At 44.3% G+C, this 25,247-nt stretch overlaps 1 protein-coding gene across 1 annotated transcript in view; it reads left to right on the forward strand.

Annotated features, from left to right (window-relative positions):
* Window positions 1–25,247, forward strand: part of ttn.1 (titin, tandem duplicate 1) — a 153,251-nt gene that overhangs the window by 29,769 nt on the left and 98,235 nt on the right. The window contains exons 39-53 of the mRNA XM_062402149.1: window positions 1,045–1,323; window positions 17,621–17,911; window positions 18,548–18,835; window positions 19,238–19,363; window positions 19,540–19,822; window positions 19,947–20,130; window positions 20,237–20,317; window positions 21,071–21,338; window positions 21,718–21,795; window positions 21,889–21,915; window positions 22,023–22,076; window positions 22,166–22,210; window positions 23,147–23,215; window positions 23,510–23,569; window positions 24,284–24,448. Coding sequence (XP_062258133.1) covers window positions 1,045–1,323; window positions 17,621–17,911; window positions 18,548–18,835; window positions 19,238–19,363; window positions 19,540–19,822; window positions 19,947–20,130; window positions 20,237–20,317; window positions 21,071–21,338; window positions 21,718–21,795; window positions 21,889–21,915; window positions 22,023–22,076; window positions 22,166–22,210; window positions 23,147–23,215; window positions 23,510–23,569; window positions 24,284–24,448 — 2,298 coding nt within the window. The remainder of the gene's footprint in view (window positions 1–1,044; window positions 1,324–17,620; window positions 17,912–18,547; window positions 18,836–19,237; window positions 19,364–19,539; window positions 19,823–19,946; window positions 20,131–20,236; window positions 20,318–21,070; window positions 21,339–21,717; window positions 21,796–21,888; window positions 21,916–22,022; window positions 22,077–22,165; window positions 22,211–23,146; window positions 23,216–23,509; window positions 23,570–24,283; window positions 24,449–25,247) is intronic.

Below are 25,247 nucleotides of genomic sequence, written 5' to 3' on the forward strand. Positions count from 1 at the left end.
GTGCAGCCGGGATTCCTGCTGCTGCGTCTCAGTCTGCAGCCGTTAGAACCGAAGCCAGGGCGTCTTTCCAAAGTGCAACAGTTCAGAGTCGATCAGAGATCCATGAGTCTAAACAGGTGAGCAGTGAGACGCAGAGGTCAGAGAGGGAGGTCACTGTCTCTGTGGCCCAACAACGACTGGACACGTTTGTCCACACAGTGACCAGAGAGGAGTATCTCTCAGAGGCCATCATAGTCAGTGAGTCCTCGGACAGTCGGGTAGTTTGTCCTGTTGTCGTCGGGTGTCTGGAAGACATTCATGCTGAGGAAACTGGCAAAGCTGTTTTTACTGCAACCATAAAGTATGTCACCAACGTAAACTGGTTTTTAAATGGGCAACTGTTAAAATCTGGCAAAGAGTTCAAGTGTTCCAAAGATCACGATGCATACACACTAGTTATCAGCAAGGTTCTGAAGGAGAAGCATCAAGGAGAATATGTCTGTGAGGCCGAGAACGAAGTCGGCAGGACCACCACGTCTTCAAGACTCACTGTGGTGTCAAGAGGTTTGATGATGGACAATTCTTTATCATCATCAACTAACTCAGCACTTTCTGTTGTCTGCAAACCTCAAAACTCAAAATCAGAACCGGAAGTTGTATTCACAAGTTGAATCTACTCAGTTAAAATCAAAATAAAATATGGAGGTTTGAGGTTTTTCAGCAGACAACAGGAATATTCCCTCTTCCCTCACAGCTCATCATCCCTCCAAAAACATATCACATTCATATCCTGTTTCTTTCACGGGAGGCACCTAAAACTCCATTTCTTTAGACATCCTTCATTCCTGCTCCATTCCTCTTTGCATGTTTCCTCTTCTTTCTTTATCACAGTATCCCTGTTCATGTCTTCATCCTCAACCTAAAACCATTTCCTTCCTCCACAGTCCCTGCAGGATCACTTTGTGTCACCAGGTCACCTCATCACCACCTTCTGTAGAAACCTTCCTCTCTGTTTCATCTTCTCTTTATTTAATTTATCTTTTTCTTTCTTCTCTTTCGAAACAGTGAAACCTGTGTTCAGACACAGAATCGTCCCTGTGGAGATCAACATTGGCAACACCGCCAAGTTCGAATGTGAAACTGAAGACGCTCCGAATGTGAGCTTCAAGTGGTTCAAGGATGGAAACCCCATCAAAGAGGGGGATAAGTACCGGATCATCAGTCGCTTCAGCATGTCCTCACTGGAGCTTCTGACCCCGACCAGGGACGACAGCGGTGAATACAGCTGCAAGGCGTCCAACCAGCACGGTGGTGACGAGTGCTCCGCCTCTCTCAGCGTGACAGGTAAGAGCGACGCACTTTCCTTCTCCTTCGCTGGTTGATTAGATCTGTTATCGTCTCTGCTGGTTTCTGATTCTTCTGGTGATAAGTCCGAATATCTGCTCTGCTGCTTTGTTTTGTCTCATTAGCAGGTTTTGGTTGAAGTTAATAAACAGGGTTTGACAAATTACTACTAATGTTTCTTCTTCTCCTTAATTCTTATAGAACAATGTCCTCCTTCCTTTATAACTGAGCCTGAGCCTCAGACTGTGTTTGTTGGTAAGAGGGCAGTGATACAGTGTGTTATATCAGGATCTGCTCCTCTCAATGTCGTCTGGCTCAAAGACCAGCAGGTCTTACCCGAAGGGCTGACACACTTCCATACCTCTTGTGAAAAGAACAAACACACTCTTGAGATAACCGTCCTGGAGGCCGCCGACAGGGGGCGCTATGTTTGCAAAGTGTCCAATAATGTTGGGACGGCTGAGAGCGGCATGGAGCTGCATGTCATTGACAAACCCTCCTTTGTGACGCCCCTGGTCACTGTGGCTGCCGTGGTCGGTGCTCCTCTGCACCTGGAGGGTCAGGTGGACGAGGACACTGGAGTCAGTGTCTCGTGGACCAGAGATGGTAGAAAAGTCCACCAGTCTCCAGACTGTAAACTGACTTTCGAGGATAAGACTGTCACACTTGATATCCTAAAGACCACACTGAAGGATTGTGGACAGTATATATGCACGGTGACAAATGAAGCTGGGAGTGCAATTTGCTCCACTGTGGTGAAGGTCCAAGGTAAGAGCGGTCTAGTTCATTTTCATGGATTTTGCAGAATTTGAAGCTCTTGCAAATCTGCAGCAATGAAAATGAACATTTAATTAATTGGTGTCTGATTTATGTCTAAAATCTTAAACCTCTTCTCTGTCGATGCTGGTGTGAAGTTTGTCTTTGATTCACGGTGACTCTTTGTAACCACACACCTCTGCAGAGCCGCCCGTCTTTGTGAAGAGGCTGGAGGCCTCCGCGGTGTGGAAGCAGGGCGGCGCCGCTCGGCTGCAGTGCTCCGTCAAAGGATCGCCTGAACTTCACACCAGCTGGTTCTTTAATAACAGCAAGCTGTGTGCTGGCAGCAGACACGGCGTCAGGCTAAAAGAGGGCGTGGCCACTCTTGAAATTAAGGACGTCATGTTGACTGACGGTGGAAACTACACCTGTGAGGTTCTCAATGAGTCCGGGTGTGAAAGCTGCAGCACTAAAGTGACGGTGAAAGGTGTGTAGACTCGTGCAGGTTCACTCTCCGTCCGAATAGGAACACGTCTAACTGAAGTGTCTGTTCTTCTGTAGAGCCGCCATCGTTCAAACAGGAGCTGCTGTGTGTAGAGGCGCTCAGGGGATCTGTGGCCGTGTTGCACTGTGAAATATCTGGCTCTGCACCCTTTGAGGTGTCATGGAGAAAGAATAAGAAATGTCTGTCATCAGATAAGAAGCGCAGGATAGTGTCTCAGGGATCCCTGAGCTCTTTGGAGATCCACTCGTTTGAAAGCGCGGACTCTGGTGAATATGAATGTGTCGTCTCCAATGAGGTCGGGTCTGTGAGCTCAAAGTCCACAACTAAACAGAAAGGTAGGTGATAGAATAAAATACACTATTAGGTTTAGTTATAGTTATTGATCTATTTCTTATGTGAGTCTGACTCATGCTGTTATTTCAGAGCCACCTATGTTTTCAAAGAGATTTGAGAGCGCCACAGCAGTTTTTGGAAATACGGTGAAGCTACAGGGAACCATTAAGGGCTCCGCTCCCATCACTGTTAAATGGATGAAAGACTCTGATTTGCTCAGAGACGACGACCCAAATGTCCAGATGAAGTTCGAACGTAACATCGTTAGCATCGCCTTCTCCTGTGTCGAGATCAAACATGGTGGCAAGTACACTTGCATCGCCGAGAATGAGGCAGGGCAGCAGAAATGTGAAGCAGTCTTAACAGTTCAAGGTCAGAACACGTTCATGTATGTCAGGAATATTTCAGAGGCAGATGTTTTGCAGAATCTAAAGCTTGTATTGTATTTTAGAACCTGCCAGGATCGTAGAGAAGGCAGCGTCCATCAGTGTGAGCGCAGGAGACTCAGCCACACTCAGCTGCACCATCTCTGGAAGCCCCGAGCTCAGAGTGAAGTGGTTTAAAGATGGAAAAGAGATGATCAGTGGCCGTAAATATAAAATGACGATGAAGGAGAACACGGCCATCTTAAAGATCCTCTCCGCAGATAAAGGAGACACCTCAGAGTACAAGATGGAGTTGTCCAATAAAGTGGGAAAAGACGAGTGCAGCTGCTCGGTCACTGTTATAGGTCAGTTTTTGCCAAAAGTACCTCGTCAATAACAAGCGAATGATTTGGGCTCTGAAATTGTTTGACATACTTTCCTACACAGATCGAGCCGTTCCACCGTCCTTCACCAAAAGTCTAAAGAAAGTGGACGGACGTGTTGGTAGTCAGGTTTCGTTGGAGTGCAGAGTTTCTGGATCTCAGCCAATGGTTGTTTCTTGGTTCAAAGACAATAAAGAAATCCACAGTGATGAGAGATATCAGGTTGATTTGAGTGAGAGCTTGGTGTCGGTGAAGATCACCAACCTGCATCAGAACGATGGTGGTGTTTACACCTGCCGAGCCTCCAACTCTGCCGGGCAGGAAGAAACCAGCGGCACTCTGTGCATCAGAGGTCAGAGCAGTTAATGACTTCCTCTTGAATCTGAGTCAGACCTTAGACATCATCAGATACTTATTCATTGTTTTTCCCAAAAACCTCCAGAACCTCCGGCCTTCACAGTGAAACCTGAATCTCAGAATGCTTCACCTGGATCGAACATTGTCATACAATCCGCATTTACAGGAACAGCTCCTCTGGTGGTGAAGTGGTTCAGAGAGGAGAAAGAGATTCTCACTGGAGGAAAATGTTTCATAAAGAAAGACGCTTCTTCAAGCTCATTGGAGCTTCACTCTGTGAAACCCAGTGATTCTGCTCAATACACATGTCAAGTATCCAACGACGCCGGAAAGGTGGACTGCACCGCGGGGCTGTTTGTGAAAGGTGGAGTTTCTTTCTCTCTTTTAAAAGTTATCAGCTGATTATTTTTGTCCTCTTATTTTTACTGTGATTGCTGCTCTGAATTTACAGAAGCACCAACATTTACAATGAAGCCAGAGCCGTCACAGCTGCTCAGATCCGGACAGCCTCTGAGGTTGTCCTGTAAAGTTCAGGGCAGTCCTGTGATTGTCATCACATGGTTTAAAAACGGCTCAGAGATGCTCCCAGAGCCCAGACACACCACGACCTTTGACAGCTCCATAGCAACTCTGGAGGTCGGGAGCTGCTGTGTAGAGGACAGTGGGCAGTATGTGTGTGTGGCGTCCAGCGATGCTGGTTCCGACCAGTGCAGCAGCTCAGTGACAGTCAAAGGTTGGTACAGTCCTCAATCTTCTTCTTCATACACAGGCAAACTGAGGCTGGTCCACATGTCCCTTTCCCACAGAGACCTGAGGTTTGATCTCAGTGTTTCATCCGACTCCATTGTGACTCTGTGAGTCCTCCAGACTGTAAACAAAGATGGACATCCTGTCTCCACTTCCTCCAAGCATCCAGAAACAAATCTGAAATGAAACTGCCATCTTGTGTTGCAGTGATCATGGAGTGTAGCCATAAGTCTAATTAAAACCAAACTGATCAGAAGCATGAAGACTTGAAATACTTCAAATGACAGAAACCGTCTTTGACAAACCTTTATTAGCATCTACTTTTAGTTATTAGTTTGGTCCATGTCCCATGTGCTCACATGGAGGAGGATGGTGTATGACCTATACCGCTTGTCTTCCATCTTTATTGACAGTCTGATCAGGACAGAGTCTAACACAAAGAGGTTTAAAATCACTGATGCACCTTCATTGGTCCAATGACTCAGATTCGTTCTGAACAGTTTAACACATTCTGTGGACCAGAACCTCTTCTTTGAATAAAACATGATCTGTTTCCTTATAGAGCCTCCAGTGTTTATGAGGCCGTTTGAATCGGCTGAGCTCGTGAAGGGATCTGATATCGTCCTGGAAGGAACCATTTCAGGTTCTGCTCCATTTGAAATCAGTTGTTTCCTCAATGATGCGTTGATCAGAAACGACAAAAGACACAAAGTCAGCATCGAAAATGACACAGTCACTGTTGACATCTCAAACTGTGTGAGCGGAGACGCTGGCACATATCGGTGCACGGTGACCAATGACGTTGGGGAGACATCGTGTTCTTGCCAGATTTCACTGAAAGGTTTGTTAAAGTCATCCCAGCCTGTCCAGGTTCTTCATTAATCATGTTTGCATGCTAATGTTGATCATTTATTTTTAAATCCAGTCACCAGGACATTTTCACCATATTTCAACTCACCCAGTTGCACATTATTAAAACCTGTTAGAAATTGAGTTGCTGGACTTGATTTAGCTGTGGTCTGACCTGTGGTCTTCTCTCACTAGAACCTCCGTCATTTGTTCAGAGACTGGACAACATGTCCTGCACAGTGGGCTCTGACGTTACTCTGAGGTGCATGTTGTCTGGATCACTGCCAATGTCTTTCTCCTGGATCAAGGACGATTATGAGCTCACACAAGACGAGCATGTTCACATGTCCTTTGAAAAAGAAAGTGCCATGCTGAATGTTAAAAATGCTCAGTTGTCACATGGTGGGAAATATGTGTGTGAGGCCCAGAACAAAGCCGGGACTCAGAGATGTGCTGCTGTGCTCATAGTCACAGGTTTGTGGGATGTTTCTGTTCAACTGCCGTCGCTTCTATGTCTCGCTTGATGCTTCTGTCCGTCACACCTGTTCGTGTTCTCTGTCTCAGAACCAGCAAGTATTTCAGAACAGGCAAAGTCCGTCAGTGTAACGCAGGGTGACCCAGCCAGACTCGAGTGCAGATTCTCAGGCACCAAACCGCTCAAGTGCAGATGGAGGAAGGCGGGAAAAGAGCTGACGTCATGTCAGCGATACCGAGTTCAGAGCACAGACTGCAGCTCTGTGCTCAACATTGTAAAAGCCCAAACCAATGACGCTGGTGAATACACCTGTGAGGTTTCTAATGCTGCCGGGTTCAGTTCTTGTGAGGCATCAGTATACGTCTTAGGTCAGTTTATCCCGAGGTTTCATATCTCCATCTTATTTGTTATTTTCAAACAAACTAACACTGTTTTGCACTTTGTATGTAACAGATCAGATTATAAAACCGTCTTTCACAAGAAGACTGAAGCAGGCGGAAGGAATCAAAGGGTCGTTTGCTCATCTGGATTGTCTCGTGTCTGGCTCACTGCCGATAACCATCCAGTGGTACAAAGGCCAGAACGAGATCCAGACTGATGACAAACAGAAATGTTCATTTTTTGAAAATGTCGCGTTTCTGGAGATTTCTGATATTGACAGTAGCGACAGCGGCAGTTTTACCTGCATGGCTACGAACTCAGCGGGATCTGTCTGCTGCTCCGGCTCTTTGTTTGTTAAAGGTTAGAATTCATTCTGCAACCTCAGCTCATTCTTCACCTCTTTGACTGTGTTATCATAGATGTTTTGGGTTTTGTCCCTAAACAGAACCTCCGTGTATTCTTGAAAAGCCTGAGTCCATGAACGTGTTGCCGGGCTCTAAGGTCCAGTTTAACGTTCTGCTCTCTGGCACGCCGCCACTAACCATCAAATGGTTCAATAACAAGAAGGAGATTCGGTCCAGTGCCGGCTGCTCCGTGACCAAAGACAACACCTGCAGCTCATTGGAGCTTCTCTTTGCTAAAACCTCTGATTCTGGAGAATATGTGTGTGAGATCCAGAACGACGTCGGCTCCACTTCCTGTCAGACGACACTCTTTGTCAAAGGTCAATATTATTTTCTACTGGTCACTTTTCTTTGCAGCGATCACCACTGTGTATAACTGTATTCTGCATTTTTTCAGAGGCTCCTTGTTTTACTGACAGACCTGAAGGTGTGTTGATGGTCAGAGTAGGAGACAGTGCGATGTTTGAGTGTGAGGTCGCAGGTTCTCCACAGATCTCTGTGCACTGGTTCAGAGATGGAGCCAAGATTCAGCAGAGCGTCAAACACAAGATGTCTTTCTCAGACTCTGTAGCCATTTTATGGATTCATGAAGCTAGTGAACAAGACAGCGGGAAATATTTCTGCGAGGCTCGAAATGAAGCCGGCACACAGAGCTGCTGTGCGGAGCTAGTAGTGAACGGTTGGTTTACCTACACGTCTACATCTCATCAGCATTCATTTGAGAGGTTATTAGATATAAGATCCCAGAAGGAAATCAGAGGTCGTTCTAGTTTTATTTGCTTTGTTATTTCAGAGCCTCCATCATTCGTTGATGAGCTAACGTCTCTCGAAGTCATTAAAGGTTCCACAGCAGCATTCAGCTGCAAAGTGGCAGGAAGTTCTCCGTTAAAGTACACGTGGTTCAAAGATAGAAAACTGATCAAATCCAACCACAAGTGTGTCACTGTTGAAAACCAGGGCAGCTTGAACATCCAGGACTGTAATGTGGAAGATGTTGGTTCTTATCAGTGCACAGCAGCCAATGAGGTTGGAAGTTGCACTGGTTCTGCAGCCTTGTCTCTGAAAGGTTTGTTTTACAGATGATTGAACACTGATAAACAACATGTTCAGTGGCTGGTATTAACTCGACTCTCCTGTTTGTATCAGTTCCCGCAATGTTTGTAAAGAAGATGGAAAATGTCTCCAGTGTTCTGGGAGACACTGTGGTATTTGGCTGCGTCGTAGATGGTTCTCGGCCTCTTTCTGTAGAATGGAAAAAAGACGAGGACTGGATCTCAGAAGACTCCAAGATCGAGAAAAAGTTTGAGAGCGAAGAGGCGACTCTCAGGATTCCTGCCTGTGAGGCCGCTCATCAGGGAACATACACATGTCGGGTCGTAAACGAAGCCGGGCAGGACATATGCTTTGCCACTCTTTTAGTGAGAGGTACCGCTTCTACATGCAAAGTTCTCATGACTCACATAAAGCTAGATCTTACAGAAAATGCTCATCTCTTTTTCTTGCATTTGTAGAACCACCTTCAATCCAACAGAAGCCAGAGGTAGTCAAAGTGACGTGTGGAGATCCTGTTAGTCTTGAATGCAGCGTAGCTGGAACTCCTCCGATCAGTGTTAGGTGGAGCAAAGAGGGCAAAGAGTTCCAGACCAGCAGAAAACATCGTCTCTGCTTCGAGAACAACCGGAGTTGTTTGATCATTCAGGCATCTCAGCTGGACGACAGCGGACAGTATCTGCTTGAAGCTACTAACTCTGTTGGAACTTGCAGCTGTGAAATCATGATGGTTGTTTTAGGTTTGTAAAATAACCTCCAACTCTTAGTGGAACAAATATAATACGTTTTTTTCTTGGATTGTAATTATATGTTATTATGGTTTCAAACAGAAGAGGTCATTCCTCCAACGTTTGTCAGGAAATTAACAAACATTCAAGCAGTTATGGGCTCGGTGGTCACGATGGAAAGCAAAGTGTCCGGTTCTCTTCCACTGTCAGTCGAATGGCGCAAAGGGAAACAAATCATCAGCAACAGCTGCAAATATAAACTTCTGAATGCCGACAACACAGTTTCACTGGAGTTAGCTCTGACAGAGAGCTCTGACACAGGAGAGTATTCCTGTACAGTGACCAACCAAGCAGGCAGCTGTGTGTGCAGTGGAGTTCTCACAGCTAAAGGTCAGCAGTCAAAGGTCGACTTCCTCACATTCTGAACTCAAAGTTAGTTCTGTACTCTCATGCTCTTCTTATGGTTTTAGTGCCACCAAGATTTGTTGCTGAGCCTGAGTCTCATGCAGTTGTTCCGAAGTCGACTGCGCTCTTCCGAAGTATTTTTGATGGAACGCCTCCACTTACAGTGAAATGGTTCAAGGACGACATCGAACTCATCACTGGGCCATCGTGTTCGATTAGACTGGAGACCTATTCCTCCTCTGTAGAGCTGAACTCCGTTGGAACTCTGCATTGTGGGATTTATTCCTGTCAAGTTAGCAACGAGGCCGGCTCCGTGAAGAGTGCAGCAGAGTTGTTGGTGAAAGGTTGGACTTGGTTCTTTTTGTCCACCATTCAGTTAGCTCCATCTTATTCTTTCCCATTTTCACAGCTTCTCTTTCTTCATCTTCATTTCCTCCACCTGACCTTGTTACGATATCCTTTCTTTTTAGGAATATCTGTCTTGTCACCCGTCCACATCCTCCATACGTCACATTGATGCTCAAGTGAATTTTCTACCGACGATGATAACTTGATATTTTCTTGATTTTGCAGAACCTCCTCAGTTTGTCCTTAAACTGCCTCCTACTACCTTTGTGAAGCAGTGCCAGGGACACCGCTTCCAATGCAAGGCCAGCGGCTCACGCTCCCTGAACATGAGTTGGTATAAAAACGACCAAAAGATAACCGACGGAGGCAACTATAAAATAATGTTTGTTGACTCGGCTGCGTACCTCCAACTGCACACCACGAGGTTGGATGATAACGGAGTCTACACCTGTGAGGCTCACAATGATGCTGGCAGTGCGAGCTGCAGCAGTGTCCTCTCAGTTCAAGGTCAGCTATCAAGTAGATTCACAGGTTACACCTTGTGTGGATTTTGTTTCCCCTAAACTTGTGCAGCATGCGAAGGAAAGAATTACTATTCCCTGTGATGCTGATTTTTATATTACATCTGGAATGGAGAGTGTCTGGAGATGCCCTGTTTAAAGTCTTCAGCATGGAGTCCGACTTTTTATTTCAGTCAAAACTGATTTCTGTCCTCCAGTGTGTCAGATAGCATGAGTCTGAGTGCCACCTCTTTTTCAAGACAAGTTTTTTCTTCATTTTTTAAACATGACCCACGGAATGACCTTGATTTTTTCGTGTTGTTTCACTGATCCCAGCGTGAAATCACCAACCTTCCTCCAATAGCATGACCATAAAGTCAATCTTTCCATTTCCTCACTAATCATCATTGGGCTTTTTTCTGTCAATGTCTGGATGGATCCTCAAGCATGGACTGAACCTCAGCATGACCCCCGATAAGGATTTGATTTCCAGGGGAACTGTCCCACTGATTTGCTTGCAGTGGAGACTTGGTTGTCCATGACTGTTACTTCAGTTAAGATATCTCAATGTATTTTCCAGAGTCCCCATCCTTCATCAAAACTCCAAACCCAGTGGAGGGCATTGAAGGGAAAGAGGCCCGCCTACATTGTGAGATGTATGGCACTCCACCTTTCCAGGTTAGCTGGTACAAAAACAAAAGGCAGCTAAAGGAGAGTAGGAAATATAAGATGGTGAGTGAAGGCAGCTCTGCCACGCTTCACATTCTGAAACTGGACAGAGAGGACGCTGATCTTTATGAGTGCAGGGTGTCCAACAGTGTAGGAAGTGAATCCTGCAGTACGACCATTACTCTTAAAGGTTAGTTCAGACCCACTGGCCATTTCCACAGAGCTTAGTTTGAATATAATCACGTCTCCTCACTTTTGACCTTTTTGTCACTATTCAGAACAACCGGCGTTCGTCACAAAGCTGGTCGACCAATCAGTGAGGCTCGGCGAGAAGCTGACTCTCACAGCTACAGTAAAAGGCTCTGAGCCTCTGACTGCGTCCTGGGTTCAGGATAAAGATCACATTCTCAGAGACGGTGACAACAGGAAGATCATGTTTGAGAACAATGTGGTTACGCTTGTCGTTCCCAAGTGTGACTCCACCACGGCTGGTCAATACACCTGCCAGCTGAAGAATGACTCAGGAGTCGTGCAGTCTGTTTCCCAAGTGGCCGTTCTAGGTTTGTAGCGTTACAGACCGTATTTGGTTACCTCTCATGACACCGTGAGGATTCGTATGGCTTAATATCTTCTTCCTTACATTTTTAGAACCTGCTGCTATTGTGGATAGTCCAGACTCCTTCAACGTGAAATCAGGGGAAAACACAGCTCTTGAGGTCAGAGTATCTGGCTCTGCAGAGCTGAAAATTAAGTGGTTCAAGGATGACAAAGACCTCTCTGCTGGTGCCAAGTATCAGATGTCCTTCACAAAGAAGGTTGCCACCCTAAAGATTCGGTCTACTGACAAAGCAGATGCTGGAGAATACAAACTAGAGGTCACCAACAACATTGGTTCAGCCTCTTGCAAAACTAAACTTTCTGTCTCAGGTTGGTGGCCACTGTAGATTTTTTAATGCTACTATTTTCTCATGAAATAATTACAATAATCTTTTTACTTAACGTTCAGCTCAGAAATGTTTTATAACATGTTACATGTTGTGTTTTTGGCAACAGATAAGTTGATTCCTCCAAGTTTTATAAGGAAGCTGAGAGACACCCACCTCGTTGTGGGTAAGCCTGGTGAGATGGACTGTAAAGTTACTGGTTCTTCACCTTTAACAACTTCCTGGTTCCACAATGACCAGGAGATCAAGAGTGGTCCGAACTATGACATCAGTTGCTTTGATAACAACTGCAAACTGATAGTTCCGATTATCAGGATGTCAGATTCTGGCAAATACACCTGCAAAGCTGTAAACGCTGCAGGAACCAGTGAGACAAGCACTTCCATGAGTGTGACAGGTCAGTAGATGAGAATAAAGTTGCAGTTTATCATCGGATCAAACAGAAACTTATCAATTATCCTACAATACATATTTTTTATGTGAACGCAGAACCTCCATCTTTTGTGGAAACTCCAGAGGCGAAGGAAATGTTGGCTGGCAAAAATGTGTCTTTGTCAGCTAAAGTGCGAGGAAGTGCCCCGCTGAAAGTGAAATGGTTCAGAGGAGCCAAGGAAGTTCAGCATGGACGAGGCTGTGAGATTTCCCTGAAGAACGACGTCGCCACTTTGGTTCTTCACAAAGTGGAAAAGTCCCAAGCTGGAGAATACACCTGCCAGATTATAAACCATGCTGGGACGGAAAGCTGCCCAGTTTACCTGTTTGTCAAAGGTTTGTTATGAGGATACTTGATCTTTTCGAACCATCTGTGAACGTCCCAAGACGAATTTTCTTTAACTGATCATCATTACCTCTCTCAGAACCAGTCCACTTTGTGAAGAAGCTGAGGGACATTTCCTCTGCAAAGGGAAAGCCTCTGAGGCTTGAGGTCACATTTGCCGGAACCCCCAGGATCAATCTGTCCTGGAAGAAGGACGGTAAACTCATCTGGGCCTCCTATCAGTACAATGTGAACACCACAGACACCTCCTGCATCCTAGAGGTTCTGAACTCGGACAAGATGGAGGCAGCTGGCAGATATTCTTGCGAAATAGACAACGGAGTTGGAAGTGACAAGTGCGAAGCCCAAGTGTCAATTCTAGGTAAAATCATTAGCATTATTAGAGTTATTAAGTTGGGATTCAGTTCTAAAAATTCGTAATCTTTCAACGATTGAGTGGTTATTTTAATTTGTTCATCTAATACTCAACATCTGTACTAAATCATCATCACATCATGTTTCACTTCAGAACAACCGTACTTTGTTGAACCACTGGAGCCGGTGGAGGTCACTGTGGGTGACCCAGTGACCCTGAGATGCCGTATAGCTGGAACTCCTGACATCTCCGTAGCTTGGTTTAAGGCTGACGGAAACCTGCGCAAGTCTGAAACTTGCTCAATGGATTTCTCAAATGGTGTCGCGACTTTGAAATTGATGAAAACGACCAAGTTTGACGACAGTGAATATATCTGCAAGGCCGAGAACCGAGTGGGTTCGGCCTCCATCAGCTGTAATGTGACAGTGAAAGGTGATGCTTGTTTCATTCTTCTTCTACTTCTATGTTAATGAACATGCCAACGACTGACTGCAGATCAGTCTGTTGATCACGATAGACACAGACACTGTGTGGTTCTATTATACAGAGAATGTCCTTAAGATTTGCTCAGGTGAAAAATACTAATGTAGCTTTGTCTTCATACTTCGCTCAGTTACATTGACATGAACAGAGAAGCACAGCATTGCATGGCAATATAACAGTGGGCTCATTTCTAACATCAGCTTTGCTTCTCGCAGAACCTGTGCGCTTTATCAAAACGCTGGAGGACACAACTTTTATAGTTGGTCAGCCACTGAAGCTCGTCTGCACCTACGCTGGCAGCCAGAGGGTCCACGTCACTTGGAAGAAGGACAACAAGCTGATTTGGGCGTCTTATCAATATAATGTTAAAACAACCGCGTCAACCTGCATTCTGGAGGTGCTCAACAGCGACAGACCTGAGGCAGCAGGAACTTACACTTGTGAAATCTCCAACGGAGCTGGAACCGACGTCTGCCACGCTCGTGTCAGCCTAGGTAATGTCACAAATTCTTTAAATACCATCTCCTTTCATTTCATTAACCAACAGAGACCTTGTGTGGTGCTTCAGGAGCAACAGCAGAGTGTTGCATTCATAAGGGACTAACAAAACGCTCTTATCTAGACAGACGTCTACATGATCTCTACAACCTGCCTGCCAGCACAACATAATTCAGGCTACATGCAACTAACCCAACCATTACTCCTTCTAGAGCCCGCTCACTTCATGAAAAAGCTTGAAGACACGTATTTCAGACTCTGCGAACCTTTGACCCTCAAGTGCACGTACACTGGTAGCCAACGAGTATGTGTGACCTGGAAGAAGGATGGGAAACTGATCTGGGCTTCGTATAAGTACAACGTTAAGACCACCAAGGACACCTGCATCCTGGACGTCCTCAACAGTGACAGAGAAGAGGCTGTCGGAAGATACACCTGTGAAATCTCTAACGCTGAAGGATCTGACGTCTGTCATGCTAACGTTAAACTAGGTAACCATGTTAGCTACCTAGCTCATGACTTACTTCACAACATATCACATATATTAAATTAAGGATGAGTCACATTAATGTACTGTATTAGTTTTTGTTTTCAGTGGCTGAACCTCACTGCTTACATCATCTAACACCACTTGCTAACTGATTTCTTAGAACCTGTTCGCTTTGTGAGAAAACTGAGAAACACCTTCTATAAAGTTGGCCACCCTCTGACGCTGGAGTGCACGTTCACCGGCAGCCAGAGGATTAATGTCAGCTGGACCAAGGACGGAAAACCCATCTGGGCTTCGTACAAATACAACGTCAAGACGACCAACTTCTCCAGCACCCTGGACGTTCTCAACAGCGATTGTCGGCAAGCCGTTGGGAAATACTCATGCAAGATTTCCAATTCGGAAAGCACTGCTATTTGCCAAGCTGTGGTGAAGATAGGTAAAGCCAATAACAAGTGCACCTCATTAATCATCATTCCAATCCTTCCATGTAAACATTAATCATGCAACTAACATCACCATTGCCTCCTGTAGAACCTGTGAGCTTTTTAAAAGAGCTGGAAGACACCACTTTCAGACTCGGCCAGCCGGTGGTGCTGTACTGCGCTTACAGCGCCAGCCCCAGCGTCTCCGTCAGCTGGAGAAAGGACGGCCGACCAATCTGGGCCTCGTACAAGTACAATGTCCGGACCACAGAGAACTCCTGTGTCCTTGAGGTTCTTAACAGTGACCGGCTCGAAGCAACCGGGAGATACTCCTGTGAAATCACTAACTCTGAAAACTCAGCTATCTGCTATGCTCAGGTCAAATTAGGTAAATCAAGGATCATAGTCAGTGCTCGTTGTTTTCAGTTTTCAAAAACATGCTAGGAACAATTCTATTTTTCTTTAACGATATGGAATTTCATTTTTTGCTGAATTTTACATTCTACATTAATTCACCGCAGTTTGTGGTTTCCTCTGGTTCCTTTAGTTTCTGTGGTTTCAAAGTAAATTGGTAAATCAACAACTGAAAACAATGAGTCATATTTACTCCATTTCACATAATCTCACTCACCTTTTCACTGGTCCACAGGCAACTAACAACTAATGTGCTTGCTTCCTAGAACCTGTGCGAGTTGTGAAAGCGTTGGAGGACACCACCTACAGGGTTGGTCAGCCTCTGAAGCTTGAAGTCACGTACACGGGCAGCCAGCTCATATATGTGAGCTGGAGTAAAGACGGCAAACCAATCTGGGCTTCGTATAAGTACAACGTCAAGACAACAGACACCAGCTGTGTGTTAGAGGTTCTCAACAGTGACAGAGAAGAGGCTGCTGGGAGATATTCCTGTGAAATATCCAATGCTAATAGCTCTGCTGTCTGTCACGCTCATGTCAGACTAGGTAACTTCAGCTAACATGCTCATTCATTGATTTGCTAACAGACCAGGCTTCATGACGCGACTAACAACATTGTTGCTTCTCACAGAACCAGTGCGATTCGTGAAAAAGCTAGAAGACACGTCATACCGTGTGGGTGATCCTTTGTGTCTGACGTGCACGTACACTGGCAGTCAGCGAGTGCACGTGAGCTGGATGAAGGACGGGAAGCCAATCTGGGCTTCGTACAAGTACAACGTGAAGACGAGCGACTCCTCGTGCGTTTTGGAGGTCCTCACTAGTGACGGAGAAGAAGCAGCCGGAGTTTATTCTTGTCAACTTTCAAACGCAGAATGCTCTGTGATCTGTGACGCTTATGTCCTTTGTAAAAGCTCAAAGAAAGGTACACACATCTCACCTCACACTCACTGACACTCACAGGCCAACATTCATAGACACAAGGCTCGAGACAGCAGGAGTTTTATCCTGATCTTAGATCAGCTCCACTTCCACTGGATTTTACTGCACAACTAAGTAAACAGCTAAATGGGGAAGGAAACGTTTCTTCTTTTGTTGTAGTTCCTGATAAGTGAACCGAATAAAATGACTTAGATCTTCCATCATGGACATGTTGCCCTCCGTTGTGTCATTGCAGTGGAACATGAGCTGCTCCGGCACCATGGTGGCATTTTGGCGTTATATCTTCTTCCTGACTTCACACAATTTAACTAAGGCTAATTGAATTTCATCAGTGATTCATAATTACAGATTTCATTGTAGTTCTAACATCTGCTTCTTCACCATCACGTTTGCATCTAACAACCATCACTGCTTCTCACAGAACCTGCTCGCTTCATTAGGAAGCTGGAAAACACCACGTTCACACTCAGCAAACCGCTGATACTTCGAGTCGCCTTCAGCGGCAGCCAAGGAGTGACCGTGACATGGAGGAAAGACGGGCGGCTGATCTGGGCCTCGTATCAGTACAACATGAGGACCTCAGACTGCAGCGCTGTCCTGGAAGTCCTCAATAGTGACAGAGAAGAAGCTCGCGGAAGATACACTTGTGAAATTTCCAATGCTGAAGGCTCAGATATCTGCCATGCTCATGTCACACTAGGTAAAACTAACCAGCTCCACAGTGCATGTAGATTTTATTGTTAGTTTCATCATGCATTTAATGGTTGTTTCTCAGAGATAACTTGTAATGCCACTCTCATGGCCTTTCCACCACCTGAGACATTTCATACCTTAACGTAGAGTTTAAGATCCCTCCATTCACGTAGCCTCTCTTTCTACGCATGACATCCTCCACGGACTCCTGGGACGTAACGTAGTCGTTCATGCTCCACATGTACAGGACAGTGTGTTCTATGACTCATTTCAACGTTGCTTCTCTCAGAGCCCGTACGATTCGTCAAGAAACTCGAGGACGTCTGCCACGAGCTGGGCAGAGCGCTGAGGCTTGCGTGCACTTACACCGGCAGCCAGAGGGTCCACGTGACATGGAAGAAAGACGACAAGCTCATCTGGGCTTCGTACCAGTACAACATCAAAACCACTGACTCCTGTTGCACACTGGACGTCCTCTACAGCGACAGAGTTGCAGCGGCGGGAAAATACACGTGTGAAATTTCCAATGCAGATGGAACTGACACCTGTCATGCTCATGTTAAAATAGGTAACGCACTAACACTTTTCCATTTCAACTCATTCCCCTCATTTGGTTGTCGTCACGAATGCTAACCTCCCCTGCAACAACGGTTTCTCGCCTCTCATGGTCCCGGATGTTGTCTCGTTTCTGGTTTTCTGGTCCTGTGGTTGTTGGGTTTGAAAAGAGTTGGTTGTATATTTACTCAGACCTTTCTGACAGCATGTCGTTCACGTTGCTGTGGTTGGGTCAGATACTGTACATCACATTTGAAAAAGTGAGAAGAAAGTATTTTTATTATTAGGTGGATATTCTGTGAATGTTTGCTGTTGTGTTGCAGTTCATGTTGTTGTTGTCTCTTGTGCTGCACATCTTTGTTTCCTTGACACTCTGGTATCGGCCCGCTGGCCGGTGCACAATACATGTTTACATTTCAGCTACTTCAGAACATGGGCTGATTTTCTTCCGTTTCTCTACAAACAGAAAGAAAGGTCCCTCCAAACTTCACCAAGAGGCCCTCGGAGTCCATGGTGGATTCAGTGGGTAAGACGGTGAAGATGGAGGGTCGCGTGTCTGGCTCACAGCCACTCAACGTCACGTGGTTCAAGGACAACAATGAAATCTATGCCTCTGACAAATATGACATCAGCTTCAAGAATAATGCGGCTGTGCTGTGTGTGAAAGCCTCCAGCAGCTCGGACGGCGGCGCCTACAGCTGCGAGGCCACCAACGAGGCTGGAAAAGCCTCCTGCCGGGTTTCTCTCACCATTTCAGGTATGAGCATGTCGTCTGTCTCTAATCTTAAACCAACAATGATCCGACTTCAATTGGATTGTGTATATCTTAAAAATTCAAACGATCTGTGTTGTGTCATCCATCTTGATTCAGTTGGTCCATCTTTAATATATTTCTGATATCTTAGGACCCGAGAACTGTTCAACATGAGCAGCATGCATCGATCAAAAAACAGCAAACAGCGGCCTTCAATGTGTTTTCATCTTTTAGCCTGATATTTGGCTGCTAAGCTAGCTGGGAACCGGTTGTTGAAATAAACGAGATGCTTGTTACTAATCAGCTAATTATAATGTTAAAAGATTCTTGAGTTTTGTCATTAATTGGACAATCAATTGAAGATTTATCTATTGTACATTCAGCTCTGTTCAAACAGTAGCACTAGAGAGTTAAATAAAACAAAATCTTTGAATCACTCGTTATAAACGCTGGTGTCACTCAGTCATAAGGTTCTTTGTTTCATAGCTTTCTACTTTTCTCAGGAGTAGAAATATAAAGTTTAGAGACATTTGAGGTTTTCACAGCCGACGTCTTCGACCATTGGAAGAACAGACACAATCGTTGGTGGACAGATTCTTTTTTCAGTGTGAAAAGCAAACTTTCCCGTCCCTCCTTCAGAAACTAGCCAAGCTCCTAAATTTGATGTTCGCCTGGAGCCTGAGACGGTGAGCGAGGGCGAGAAGCTGAGCCTCAAATGCCACGTGAGCGGCTCTCCTCCACTCACCATCCAGTGGATGAAGGACAGGAGGGAGCTGAAGTCCAGTGGAAACACCAGGATCACGTTTGTTGGTGGGAAGGCCTGTCTGGAGATCAGCCCGGTGTCAAAGAGTGACGCAGGAGATTACCTGTGCAAGGCCAGCAATGCTACGGGCAGCGACTTCTGCAAGTCCAGGGTCAATGTACAAGGTAACCAGATCTGTCTGTGACGAGCAGTTACGTGTCTGAACTTCTCTGATTGTTTCGATCGCTTCTCTTCTGTTGGCTCTTTATTTGACACTTGTTCTTCACAGCTTTTTATTTGACTTGGGTCCAAATGGTTTTAGAAACTTCTGGAGGGTTCAGGTGGTTTTATTCAACAAAAGCTTTCAGTAATACCTGTGTAATAACAGCCTTGTACATGTCACAGCTGCGCAGACTCTTGAAGAAGACTCTTACACGGTGAATGTAGAATGATGTCACCCACTCGGGGAACAACATTCGTCACAGTTATAATCAACTGATTCCACAAATTAAATATATCTATATATCGATGGAGCAGGTTTCTTGGTTCCATTCACCAAAAATTAACTTTCAGAATTTTTTTCTCAGACAAAGGATCCAAGGCTGCCCCTGCTGAGGCCGCCGCCCCACCCGCCCCGGCTGCAGCCGCTCCGGTCAAAAGACTTGAGAACTTGTTCTTCATCGAGGAACCTAAAAATGTTTCTGTCTCAGAGAGTAAGTAAAGTGTTGGACGTCTTTTTGTGGAAACACTTAAGTGTCCACTTGTTATGTCTTTAAAAACTGCAGAGACTCAACTTTCATGACGAGTTATCAAAACAATCGATCACGACAGAGTTACAAACACTGGAAGAGGTCAATGTGCAGCTACATTTTTTCTGTATTTTTTACAGAGGGCACAGCAACCTTCATAGCCAAGATTGGAGGTGACCCAATCCCAAGCGTGAAGTGGATGAAGGGCAAATGGAGGCAGATCACTCCCGGTGGTCGTATTTCCATCCAGCAGAAGGGCCAGGAAGCCAAACTGGAGATCCAGGAGGTGACCAAGTCTGACGCTGGGCACTACAGATGTGTCGCCTCCAACAAGCATGGAGAGATCGAGTGCAGCTCTGAGATGGAGGTTTCCAAAAAGGAGGAAGTGGAAGGACTCGGAGACATAAGGACAAGACTGAAGAAGTGAGACCTGAGTTGAATGTTGGATTGATTGATTTAGCCTGAAGATTGAGTTTCTTTTAAGAAGACAGGAAACAGAGAAATTTACATTAAGAGAAAATCTCTTGTGTTTAATTTTTGTTTCCAGGACTCCCTCGAAGCAGAAGAGCCCAAAGAAAGAACAAGAAGTAGATATCGTCGAGTTGCTGAGACGTCACGACCCCAAAGACTACGAGAAGATCCTGCATGAACATGGGATCCAAGACTTCCGGGCCATCCTGCAGGCCATGGATTTCCTGAAGCGGGAGAGGGAGACGGAGACTGGAAAAATGGTAAGAGATGCACAACTGATCCTGATGATGAAACGTACAAATCTATCTTTAACATTTAAGACTTTCTTGCACTGGTTTACTTTAACCGTCATCTTTGCTGCTGCAGGACGTGGAGCACGGAGGTCGGGTTGAAGAGGAGGATATGGCCAGACTCATCCAGCAGCTGGAGGGACGTGTCGGCACTGAGGTACCAGAAAGTCAATCAATCAATCTATCAATCTATCAATCTATCAATCTATCAATCTATCAATCTATTAATCTATCACTCTATCAATCTACCAATATATCAATCTATCAATCTATCAATCTATTAATCTATTGATCAACCGACCGATCAGTCAGTCAGTCAGAGGTTATTAGTCTCACATTCCCAGTTTGTCTCATATTCCCAGTTTGTCTCACATTCCCAGTTTGTCTCACAGATGTTAAAAGGATCAACTTCCTGTTCTTAACTCAACAAGAGTCAAACAGAAACTTAGAGATCAGTGATGAAGCTCAGTCCCATGTGAGGATCCTCTCCCAGGACACACACACACTGATGGAACTGAACACAACAACACAACAACACAACAACAGGATTCACTACATGAGAAGAACCAGTTTCTAATGTTTAAAGTATTTATACATAGGAAAATGTCTAATAGTATCATCTGCATAGAATCCGATATAACAATCATTCAGCACATCTATAACCCTTTTTCCTGTTGACGTGATTTTGTTTCTTATTATTTATATTTTGTGTGAGATGCAGTTGTTATATTGAGAAAGTTGATTAAATTAGTTATTGAATCAAAACTAAGAAAGACTTGAATCTGCAGCTTGATCTAACTTTTTTAAATACAACACATTAAAACTATCATTTGTGTGATTTTATATTTGTTATGCTCTGATGTCGTATTTTCTGATGTAAACATAATTACCACTGATGTTGAATCTTCAGCCTGTCTCTGTCCTGGAGGACATCAGTGACCAGACGGCGACTGAGACCCAGAGCGCCACCTTCGAGTGTCAGATCAGGATCAACTACCCAGAGATCGCTCTGACCTGGTACAAGGGAACGCAGAAACTCGACAACAGCGACAAGTATGACATCAGCAGCGTGGGAGACCGCCATTATCTGAAGGTCGTCAACTGCCAGGACAAAGATCAGGGCAACTACCGTGTTGTGTGTGGTCCTCACATCTCCAACGCCAAACTCACCGTGTCAGGTAAGAGTGCGACTCTCTTCATTTCCTGTCTGGAAAAAAAGCACATCTCTCTCAAATAATCAGGGTTTTGAAGAACCAGACGTTAACTGGCATCATCTGGTTTTAGCCGAAAAAATTCCGTTCATTAAATGCATCAGAAGGTTCGGTAAACGCCACCCTGCCTCCTTCGAGGGCGAGTTGTGCTTCGACTGCACCAGCGTCACATGGTACAAAGACTCATGGCAGCTCAAAGAGAGCCCAAATATGACTTATGAGTTTCATATCCACAGTTTAAAAACACAGGTTCCCCCTCTTCACTAAAGTACACCACACATTTGAGTGTCTCAGGAAGTGAAGGTTCATTGGAGCAGCAGTGTTAACACGGTCTGTGCTCCGTCAGGAGTCGACTCTGTGGTCGCTGGACCGGCGCCGAAGGGAGAAGCTCCAGGTTCCGCTGAGCTTCTCCTCGCAGACAAAGGTCCTTCTCTCAGCCCGATTCTCACAATACAGTTAATCAGATTATCAAAATCTATTTCCATGTGATGACCTGTCGTACCTTGTTCCTTCACAGACATTGTGTTAGGAAAGGTTCCTCAGGGTGAGTATCTGATAAAAACATTATTATAAACGTTTAAGTGAACACGTGAAATAATACAAACAAGTAGACTTGTTATTAATAAAAGTTATTTGTGTAAAAACCTTCAGACGTCCCCGACGTGTCGCTTCCAGCAACAGAAACAGACTCTTATGTTTTCAGAGGTGAGTCTGTTTCCATCAGTCGACTGAAGGTCACCACCTCGGCTCTCACGTCATTCTGACACTCATCAATATTTTTTTTCAATCAATAGATTCCTCCGACATTTATCAGTGCGTAGAAACAACTCGAGTTAAAGGTACAAACGTTTGAATCAACTAAACGATAAAGTTTGAACTAACTATCGTCACTTCTACACTTTGTGTGAAGGAATCTGACGATTCTGCTTCTCATCCATCAACAGTAACGTTTCATCTGAAACTGTAACATTCATCTTCTTCATCCTAAAACCTGTGTTCACCATCACTGCTCCTAATGTGCTGCCATCCAAACTCAACTAGTTCACTTTAATAACAACTTTCACTTGTGAAACACAATACACAGAAGATTCAACTTGGAAATAAAAGTCAGAAGAGTAAACATTTAAATTCTCATTAGATTCCAAATATATGAAATAGAACTTCTATTTCCATTTATTCATAAGATTTAAGGATAAAAAATAGAGAATTTCTCAGATTATATCTCAAGTTTGAAATTTTAATTTATAATTTATTTTGAATTGGTTAATGTTAGATTATATCTTTAACTGAAATCTGATTCTTGACTTTGGTGTCTTTTAACCATAATCCCATAATTTCAATTCTTTTTTAATTTGAAATTGTATTTAGCTGTATGAGTAAATAAAGAGTGATGACAGATGTCTGACTTTTATCTGGAGATGAATCTGGTCTGTGGGAATCAAACCTGCGGCGATGAAACGTCTCACTCTTCACTTTGAGCTTTTCAAAGAGCGACTGGAGAAGAAGAGATGTTTCTGTTCGTCTCTCCTCGTCACAGATATCGTTCTCTTTCTGTTTATATATAGAATCACATCATCAGCATATAAAGCCATCACCTGTCTTCTCCCTGTGTTTTCCTCTTTTATATGTTTTTCTTTCATTAATCGCTCTCGTCACGTTTCTTGACTGTCGCAGTCTAATGAAGTAAATTATTAACGGGGATAATTAGAGACGTGCGGCGTCTCTACAGGTCGGACTTGGTTTCTTTTTCTGAGTTCAGTTTTCTTCTTCACCAGAAGAGAGAAAGACCGTAGAGGAAGTTGTTGAGACGACTCAGTTCGAGAGCAGAGAAGAAATCCCTGAAGGTATAAACACGTAAAAGCTTGTGGCTGTAACGTAACAAAGCCGCGCTCACGTGTAAAACGCTTCACACGCCCCCTGCTGCTCACAGACGCTTTAACGTCCTCACGCTTGAGCTGTTTGTGTCGTAGACGTAGGTCCTGCTTCTACTTCCTGATTTGTCTTATTTGTGTTTGTATTTTCTATTCTTGAGTCTTTCCACTCGCTCTTACGCTCTTGCTCATGCTCAGCGGCTTCTGTCCAGTAGATGGCAGTAGAGATGGTGGTGGTTTTGACGTGAACTCTCTTGATTCTTTAAGTGATGGAGGTTCGAAGCACAGCGGAGGAGAAACGCTCTGACGCTGCCGCTCCAGTCCAAGGTAACTTCTTCTTCTGTCTCAGTCGTTCATGTCTCAAGTCTTTTCTTCTTCAGTCTTATGTCTGTTTTCTGTTTCTCTCAACGAGCTGCTAATAAAACATCTTGATGTTAGAATCAACTGTGGTCAGAAAACTGAAATCATTGATAATGTTTAGGACCTGAGGCAATGAAGCTGCAGCCTGAGGGGGGCGCTGCAGCTCAGAGGGAAGATGCTCTGGCTCCAGAAGGTTAATTCATAATTTGCTTTTTTTATTTTAAATTAAGACTTAAATTAAATCAACTTAAATTAAAATTGACATAAAAAAAATGTTTGTATGATATTGTAGATGTTGAACTTAAAAAAGACAAAATATTAAAAGAATATTTAAATGCAGAAATATTTTCTTAATTCAGATTTTGGACATTTAACTCTTTTAGCGTGACATTTTAGAGCTTTTGTCAAATCATTATCAAAGATCTGTTAATGAGGCATATACCCCCCCCCCCCCCCCCCCCGTGGCGGTCATAACACTTAGAAATTAAAGGAAACTCTGTCATATAAAAACCTGTGATCTTGAGATGTTTCTCTGGACGTCTGTCTGTGTAACTTGTTGTGGAAAGTTCTTCTTTGTGTGTTGTTTGTTCTTTACATTTGTGTGTTTGTGTTTTTCTTCTTTCACCAAACTCTTGAAGCATTTGACTCTGTTGTCTCGTGTTTCTCTGTTAAACCTTGAAGAACCTTCAGTTTGTGCTGAGCCAGAGTTCAGTCCTGAACCTTATCAACACAAACCAACAACAGCAGAAACAAAACCTTCTCCTCCTGAGGCCAAAATGAAGCCGGAACCTGAAGCAGTGAAAGTCAAAGCTGTGAAGAAAGAAGCAGAAGCTCCTGAAGCGAGAGGTAACGTAGAAATCACTTAACTCCTGATCGACTACAGAGACGTGGTGTTTAACGTCTTGAGCTTTCGTTCCATGTTGCTTTCTGACATGTTTAAGTTGTGAATGTTTTCACCTCTTGATGCTCTAATGTATCTGGAGCTATACGCTGTTTGGAAACAGCTTCATATTCTTCTACACAAACTGGAGGAATTATAACTTTGACAGTGAAGCTCGATGTGTTCTTCAAACAAACTTAGTTATCAAGTAAAAGGGGGTGGTAATTCAGCCAATTGATGTAAAGGAAACTTCACCAGAGGCTGAAGTGATTTTAACAGAAGGTGTGAGAGGGACCATCTTGAATATCTCTGGTCCTGTGACTGGTTCTCTGTCTTTATGTTCTGTGTCTTCTCGTTCTCTTTGTTCGAAGCACTCGTTAGAGTGGACTGTAATTCTAGATCTTGGTGGTTACCAGGTTACTGAACATATATGTATCATGTTTTTTCAAAGTACCAGAAACCCCAAAGCCTGAAGAACCTGTAGTTCCTCCAACCACAACCAAGGTTTCTCCCTCCACACCAGAACGTCTCGCAGCTAAAGGTATCAATCGTTGACTTTCAATCTTTTCTTCGTCTTTCTGACTCTGAACTCACTCGTTAAGAGTCATCTTTGATTCCAGCTTAGCCTCGGTCGTTACCTGTAGCCGAAGGAGCTGCAGAGAACCTGTTAATGATCACTTTGTTCTACTTGTTTTGTGTTTAAATTGTTTGTTGTGTCAATAATATTATATGTTTTATCTCAAAATAATATAATACATGAATATC

This window comes from Platichthys flesus, chromosome 13, assembly GCF_949316205.1.
Source record: "Platichthys flesus chromosome 13, fPlaFle2.1, whole genome shotgun sequence".
Classification (NCBI taxonomy): Eukaryota; Metazoa; Chordata; class Actinopteri; order Pleuronectiformes; family Pleuronectidae; genus Platichthys; species Platichthys flesus.